The sequence below is a fragment of the Glycine soja genome, chromosome 2 (genome assembly GCF_004193775.1).
Source record: "Glycine soja cultivar W05 chromosome 2, ASM419377v2, whole genome shotgun sequence".
Taxonomy (NCBI): Eukaryota; Viridiplantae; Streptophyta; class Magnoliopsida; order Fabales; family Fabaceae; genus Glycine; species Glycine soja.
In genome coordinates, this window is record NC_041003.1 from 38,304,253 (window position 1) to 38,312,810 (window position 8,558).

General features: G+C 31.2%; 1 protein-coding gene across 1 annotated transcript; it reads right to left on the reverse strand.

Moving 5' to 3' along the window:
- Nucleotides 1-6,669: 6,669 nt before the first annotated feature.
- LOC114393427 (probable F-box protein At5g04010) lies at nt 6,670-7,623 on the reverse strand. Its single transcript, XM_028354783.1, has one exon. It carries the CDS (start codon nt 7,546-7,548, stop codon nt 6,799-6,801), a length of 750 nt encoding a protein of 249 aa, XP_028210584.1. The 5' UTR covers nt 7,549-7,623; the 3' UTR covers nt 6,670-6,798.
- Nucleotides 7,624-8,558: the final 935 nt, after the last annotated feature.

Below are 8,558 nucleotides of genomic sequence, written 5' to 3' on the forward strand. Positions count from 1 at the left end.
AGGAAGATGATCTCGGTTCTGAAGGTGAACTTCGTGAACTCTTAGGATACCTTACAGTTCATCCCATGCTAGAGTTTTCAAATTTCTAGCTTCTTGGATGGTTGTTGTTTTTAGTTCCCACACCTTGGAAAAGTTGTCTAGAATCTTCAGATTTATCTGAGCTTTGGTGAAGATGTGTCTTAGAGCTTTAAAACCATTTAAAAGCACTTGAAGTCTTCCAAACATGTTGTCCATAGATTCTTCTTTCATGGAGAAGCTTTCATAATGTCGCGCCAGAGTGGTAGCCTTTCTTAGTTGAACATCTTCTATTCCTTCATAGTTGTTGCTCAGTAAGTCCCAAATCTTTTTGGTTGTCTTCAGTATGCATATTTTGTTGTACTCATTCTTGGATAGAGTGCATGTCATAGCATAATGAGATTTTGTGTTTAGATCCATTATAGCAAGTTCTTCGTTTTCCCATCCTACTTCATGCCTGGGAATGAGTATATCTCCATTTGTGATGATCAAACAGAGTCTATAGTGGTTGGACTTGATGTACATCTCCATTTTGTCTTTCCAATAAGGATAGTCCTCTCCGGTGACGCCTGGTGACCTCACAAGGGATGCTCCCTCAACAATGAACTGACTATTGTTGTTGTTATTTGCCATCAGAATTTTTTCCTCTAGACACTGTAAGGTACTCAACTCTTAAAGCTTGAGTTCTAATACCAAATTATAAAGGCAAATATCAAAAGAATAGGGGTTGAATTTTGATTTTTACTAAACTTAAAACCTTTTTCAAGAACAATGTTATCGTCTGATGAAGAAAAACTAAAGAAACAAATATTAGATTTTCACAAAGCAAATTAGATGATAGTTTTAGATCATACAAATCAAACAGAGTTTTTCAAATGCAAAGATCACATTCAAACCCTAAGTTAGTTTGAAGAGCAGAAATACATAAGACACAAGAAATTTATACTGGTTCATCTCAACCACCGAGATTATATTCAATTCTTGGAAACCCACCAAGATTCACTAACTTTAACAAGTTACAAGTATTTATCCCTACCACTTTTGGCTCTTTACGTCAAGCTCTATTCCAAGCTTGTTACAACCGATTCTTTATTCTACCAAACCACTACTGACTCTAACACAAATAAGAAGAACTGTTTGTTTTGATTGCACAATGATTAACGCTCAATCATCTTATAAACAAATAGATACTTTAAATACTTAGTCTTTTCTCTCAAGATAATCAAAGTGTTTCAAGAGATATTCTAAACTTTACAATAATTTACACAAAGATATTTTTACAGAAAGAATTTGAATAATGAGTGCTTCAATTCATACTACATGTCTTCAAAGTTTATGGTATTTATAGGCCTCCTTCAATCAAGTATATGTTGTCTCTAAATGAACGTATTTTTGCTCTTAAGCTCGCATATGAAGAATGTGACTGTTGGGAAATTAAATGCATGCACTTCCTCATGCTGAGAAATCACTCTTCATTGTTGGCGTGTTGAATACTACATTAGGAAACCACTTCCTTTTGCGTCAAAGAAGGTATGTGCAACAGAACTCTTCTTATTGAGGAATTTTAGAACTTGACTTCTTTTATTCTTCGTAGGATTCAACAAATCCTAAGAGAATGTGTCTCCAAAATAGATCTCATACACAAAGTATTAAATGAAGTCTTATAAATGTCATCTTTAATGTCATATCATCATGATTTTATTGCTATCATCTGAACATCAAAAGTAGACTTCACGAAATATGTTCTTATGACATAAATATCTTTTGACTTAAAAGTCCTAAACATAAAAAATAAGTCTAACCAGAAATCAAAAAATAAAACAAAAATTAATATTAAATTTCTTCGATTATTTGTGGAACTTATATTTTACTTAATTTTCTCCATAATATGAGACAATTTTGATGTCTTAAATTGTTAATAAAATGATCCAATTTTTTTTTTAAAAAAATATCATTTCAAAAGAGAAAATAAATTCAAATTTAAAAGATACATTACCAATACAATTTTTTTTAAAAGATACTTCCTCCAATTTTGAATTCAAATATAAGGAAAAGAAATATCTTACAGTGTTGATTTTAAATATAAACAAATCTCAACTAATTTTACTCTATTGAATGTTATTTTCAAAATACCCAAGAAAACTAGACAAAATAATTAGGAATGGCAAATTTTTTTTTTCACAAGACAAAAATTAATTATTTAAATTTTAGTTTAATAAAAATAAAATATAACAAAATAAATATAATCACTTTTTGATGAAAAAGAAACACAAAAAAATGAAGTATTTATTTTCAATAGTTCAACTGTAGTTTTTTTTTTCAAACACAATATAAAAAATAACATTGAAATAGTTTGAGGGGACGGCTGCCCTGTGAACGTGTACCTAGTTCCACCCCTGAAAATACCCTTCATCTAATATCTAATATGTTTGTATTTTAATGACTTCTTCTTATTCTTAATATTTAATTTGAATAAAAAAATTTAAAAATAAATAATTTTTATTTGAGTTTGATACAATTAATTTTTTTTATTTTAGTTATTATTATTTTTTTTTAAATATATTTTTAGTCCTTTAAATTTGGATAATTATTTTTAGTTGGATAACTATTTTTTGGTTAAATTACTCATTTGGTCCCTATAGTTTCACGATTTATACCTTTTAGTTCTTATAGTTTGAAAGTGATTTTTTTAGTCTTTATAGTTTACATTTTAATTCTTTTAGTCCCTATAGTTTAAAAGTTGTCTTGTTAGTTCTTATAATTTATACTTTAATTCTATTTTAGTTCTTATATTTTTGAAGTGATATTTTTAGTTCCTATAATTTGTATTTTAATTACCTTTTAGTCCTTACTACAAAAAAAATATAAAAATAATTAACTACAAATTAGTTATAAATTATCAACTATTTTTTATTACAAATTATCTTGTGATAAATTAGTTACGAATTACTTGTTAATATTTTTGTAGTTAATTGTGATTGATAATATTATTCATATTTTGATGGTAACGACTAAAAGGAAATTAAAATATAAAGTATAAAGACTAAAAAGACCACTTTCAAATTATAGGGACTAAAAGAGAATTAAAATGGAAATGATAAGGACTAAAAAATCACTTTTAAACTACAAGGACTAAAAAAGAATTAAAATGTAAATTATAGGGACTATAAAAACCACTTAAAAATTATAAGGACTAAAATATATAAATGATGAAATTATAGGGACCAAATGAACAATTAAATCTTATTTTTTTAGTCTTAAAAAAATAATTTTTTTATTAGTTCATTTTGAAAAGTTACTTTTAATCTCTCTTTATATAATTTATTTATAGTTTCACAATTTATAATGATTTTTAACTATCAAAATTATTTTAAATTTTTTTAAAAATGATTTTTAGCGATTTTAAACCACTAAAATATTTGACTCGAATGGTTTGATAATCATTTTTTACATATCTATTGGTTTAAAGAAGAAAAATAAAAAATTGATATAGAATTATCGTAATATTTTACATATTACGACTATTTTAAATAGCCAACTAATTATTTTTAGAGAAATTAAATTAAAAAATATTTTTGACTTGACAAATCGCCACAAATTGAGGGATTAATAAAAATAGTTTTTTTCGGGACTAAAAAAATAATTACCTAAAACATATTAATATTTAAAAGCTTTTTTTTTACAGATATTTGAAACAAAAGAAAATTGAAAGTTAAAGACCAAAGCAAATTTAAAAAATAAGATAACGAGCATAATTTGCCATATTTGGGTGAAGGCATGTACCTGAACGTTGAAGAGCTCTATTACCTTCGTTTGGATTAGGAATTTCAAAATTTCAAAAAATTTAAAGTACCTAGAATTTGAATTAATTACTTTAATTTTAATTTCTTTTACTTTACAAATGCTTTGTTTAAATAAATCAATTCAAATTTCTTTCATTTTAAATCCTTTGTTTGGATAGGGCAATTCAATTTCTTCCTTATGCAAAATTTCAATTTTATATTTTAAATAGATAAAATTTTAATATTGAACTTTATAGAAAATAAACACAATCTAATTTTGAAATATTAATTAAAAAATATTTTCAATTTTTAATAATTTATAAATACAAAATATTGATAATTTTAACTAGGGTTATTTTGTTTGACCACAACCAGTGATGTTTTTAAACTGACATCAATAAAGACTATTTTTCAGTCAATATCAAATAGGGTTCTTTTGTCAAAGTATGTTGAGAATATTTGTCCGCTGACGTCAGCCGGGGATATTTTTTGGCTAACATTGGTTGAGTCTATTTTTCAATCGATGTTGGCTAGATTTTTTTACCAATGCCGGCTAGAGTTTGTTTGGCCAACACCAACTAGAGTCTTTTCGAATGACATTGGCCAATGCTAAATTAGCCAATGTCAGCCTAAAAGATCCTAACAAGCGTTGACAAAAAAATCTACCCAACATCGGCTAAAAAATAATTTGATTGATGCCGACGAATAGAACCTACCCGATGTCAGCCGAAAAACACCACTGATCAACGTTGGTAAAAAAATCCCTAGTCGAAGTTGGCTAAAAAATAGCCTTGACCAATGTCGGACACCCAACATCGGCTATAAAATAGCCTTGGCTGATGTTGGCTAAAAAAAAGCTCTGACCGATGTTGACCGAAAAAATTCTAGTGAATGTCAACTGTAAGAACCTGATCGATGTTGGCTAAAAATAGCCATGCTTGATGTCGATCAAAAATACCTAGCTGGTGTTAGCAAAAAAAACCCTAGCCAACATCAACCAAAAAACCTAGCTGATGTGGGTAAGAAATAACTCTGACTGATGTTAGCTAGAAAACACTAGTCGATGTCAACAAAAATATCCTAACTGACGTCGACTAAGAAAATCTAGTTGACATCAGTCAAAACACCCTAGTTAACATCGGCTAAAAAATAACCGTAGTTGATATTGGCTAAAAAATAGCTTTGGCTAATATTGGCTGGAAAAACTTAGTTAACGTCGACTGAAAAACCCTAACAAGTGTCTACTCAAAAATTAGTCATGACCGATATCAGTAGAAAAAATCTAACCAATGTCGGCCAACAAAATCATTGGTCAACATCAACTAAAAAAACCTAGATGACAACGACCAAAAAAAATTCTTGGCCGACGTTAGCAAAAATTTCTCATGATTGACGTCAGTGACAAAATAACCCTAACCAACATCATCTAAAGAAAATCTTAGCTGATATCGGCAAAAAATAGTTTTGGTTGACATCATACAAAAAAATTCTGACCGAAAAAATCTCAACCAACGTCAGTGAAAAACAATTTATGTTGATATCGACCATAAAAACTTTGGTTACCCGTAGTTGTGAGTGTTGAGCGAGAAAGAATCGTGCGCAAACACGTAAGTTAGAGTGAGCATCCGAAAAAAGAATTTCAAATTCTATATTTTTTTTCTAGAGAATTTGAAATTTCACTGTTTTAATCAATCAAAATAATTCATAAAAATACCTAAAATTAAATCTCCTTTCAAATACTCTATCCAAACTATTTTATGATGAATCATTTTAAATTCCTTAAAAAGATGAATTCCCCCGCTGAATTGCTCCAAATGTTTGGATGGGGGAATTTAAAATTTTAAATTCTAAGAATTTCAAATACTTCAATTAAAATTCTTTTATTTTCTAAATTTTGTATTTGGATAAAAAAAAATTAAGTTAGGAATTTCAACATTTTAAGAATTTCGGGAACTTTAAGGCAGAAGAGATGATGAAAGTTAATAAGGGAATACACGAAAGTTTTAGAAGATTATTTTATAAAAAAAAAATTTCAATTTCTCACCTTTTAGAAGGAAATTGAAATTTCACATTTTTAGTGGTTTAAAATTCTGTTTTAAAATTTCAAATTTTTTTTCATATTTTTAGTTGTTTAAAATTCTGTTTTAAAATTTCAAAAATATAAATTCTTAAAAAAAAATAAAAATCCAAACAATAAATTTTAGCTTACAAAAATTTAAATTCTCAGATAAATTATTTTCCTTAGTTAAAATTCTCTATAAATTACTTTTCTTAGTTAAAATTCTCTTTCCAACCATACTCTAGAGTTTTATATTTCCCTAGCATGAAATAAGAGAGCTTGTTGTACTTGAGAAACCAGCTTCTCCAAAGAAGTGACTATTTCAAAAGCATGATCCGCACTCTCCAAATTAATAGCCCAACAAATAATCTTCAATCATTCTCCAATTCAAGTTGTTGCTTCGTCATTTAAAGATATATGCACACCAAACTTTTGCCACAGCCTTTTAGTCACGTTACACTTAACAACGCAAAAATGGATTCGTCCACCTCACCACAGATAGGGCACGTGGCATCTATATTCAAACCCACGCAATTCTTGTCTTACCTCCGACAAACAAAATTGCCACATCTGAAACTCCTTCCACCAGGCTTGGAGACCCGTTCACAATTAATTGGCCATATATCATGAGGTATATAATATAGGCATTCATTTACTCCTTTTTTTTTTCTTACATTTTACATGACTCCTCATTCATAGTTTTTTGTAGAATTGAAAGATTAAAATCTTGTCTTGTACATAAACTCGCAGCGCGCGGGACTTAATTAAAAAGGAGTTGAAATTTAAAAAAAAAATAGAGAAAGACAAAGAAAAGGAAGAAAATGAAAAGATACAGAACAAATGTCAAAAGAACCTAGGCATTAGAAAACTCAAAATCCTTCAGATATACTTTAGCCTACAAAGTAACATTATTTTTTGGTTTTTCATTTCCTCCCTTGCTAATTAGTTTGCATAGTTAGTGAGAAGAAAATGTTGCAAGTACCTAAGCCCATCTTCAACCCTAACGTACCTCCAATCCACAACACTTAAAATCCCCACACTCACCTCGTTCACCCTAACCCCATTCACATTCTTATCCTCCCCTCCACACATCCTCACCTTCAAATCCGCCACCACCGCACTCTCCACCGCACCGGAGCAACACCCCGGCGCTGGCAGCTCCTGCGAGAACCACCCCTCGCCGCCGGGCGCGAACCCCACCTTCCCCACGCGCTCCATCATCGTGAAAACCCCTCGCCACCCTCTCAACACCACGTTCCACGCCATCCTCACCTCTTCCACCCCCTCCCTCAAAACGGCGCCGTCGCAGCCCACGCCGAAGCGAAACACCCCAGGTGCGTCCACGCGCAGCGCGTCACAAGGGCTCGCAATGGAGACAATGTTAGAGTCGCGCGTGCAGATGGAGACGGCGAAGACGAGGTCACCGAGCGAGAGGCTCGGCTTCGAGGGTCCCCGGAGGCGGTGCGTGGTGGCGGTGTGGCCCATCGAGAATAGACGGCGGTAGGCGACAGTGGGGGCGGAGGAGGGAAGGGTGGAGAGAGAGGGGAAGTGGGTGGCTAATATGGGTTTCCAAATGATGTCAGAGGACATGGAAGAGAACCATGACTTTGAGACGCATGAGGCCATGGCTAGGGTTTTGGGGTCAAGGTAAGTGGCTACGAGGATGAGAGCTTCCCATGGTGGCGGCGACATTGTTGGATTGTAGAACGAGTTTGTGTTTTTGTTTCCGTTATGGTTGGACTTTGGAGAGTAGTGGATGCTGCTGCTTTGTCGTTTTGGATTATTGAAACGGGTTTAAATGAAGGAAGTGCGCTTTAACGGTTGAAGTGAAGTGGTGGAAGTGACACGTGGAGGAAGGTTATGATTTGCATGGTTATTGAGTGCCACGTGAGATTGGATGGAGGAAGCTGAACTCTGCTTGTGTTATGACACGTGCCTTAGTGCCTCTAGGTTTTGATAAATCGAATATAGTAACTTCTTTCGGTGCTGAAATAATCAGATCACATGGAGGCATGAAAATGGATCCAAATTCAGGTGTCAATCTAATCTATCATGGATTAAGATCGGGCCCCGTCAAAATAGGGGGAAATTTGTAATTAATTGTAAAATTTGACTCGGTCTATGGCTGTTGAATCCGTGATTATTTGAGTGAACTTACCTATTTCATTTAAAAAATAACTTATATTATTAATATTTTGTTAGAACTTTAAAATATTTTATTGGTTTAATTAGAAATAAAGTAAAATTTACTTAAAATATATTTTTAGTATTTTATAATATTATTCAATATTATTTTATTTGGTGTTTCCTCAATATTATTTTTAAAATTTTTGTTATTATAATTTTAGGTTTCTAGCTTTTAATAATATGTTTGTTGTAGTGTGTAGACAGTGAAAGATTTAATTTAATTAATATTTTTTTAATTTATTTTATTTTTTACTAAAAAATTGATTTTTAGTTGTATTTTCTTTTTAAAAAAATAAATATTTTTTTTTGAGTGGGTTGATGACCAACCTATTTAACTCACAACATGTGATGAATCGTGCTGGATTACTTTTAACTTTTATTCTGAAATTAAATTTAAGTTTTAACTCACAACATGTGATGAATCAAGCTGGATTACTTTTAACTTTTATTCTGAAATTAAATTTAAGTGAAATGGGTTGAACACCTATTGATGGGTCGAGGTGAGCTGAGCTTGT

Coding starts and splice junctions, on each gene's coding strand:
- LOC114393427 (XM_028354783.1), bottom strand. CDS start 7,548: ATGTCGCCGCCACCATGGGAAGCTCTCATCCTCGTAGCCACTTACCTT.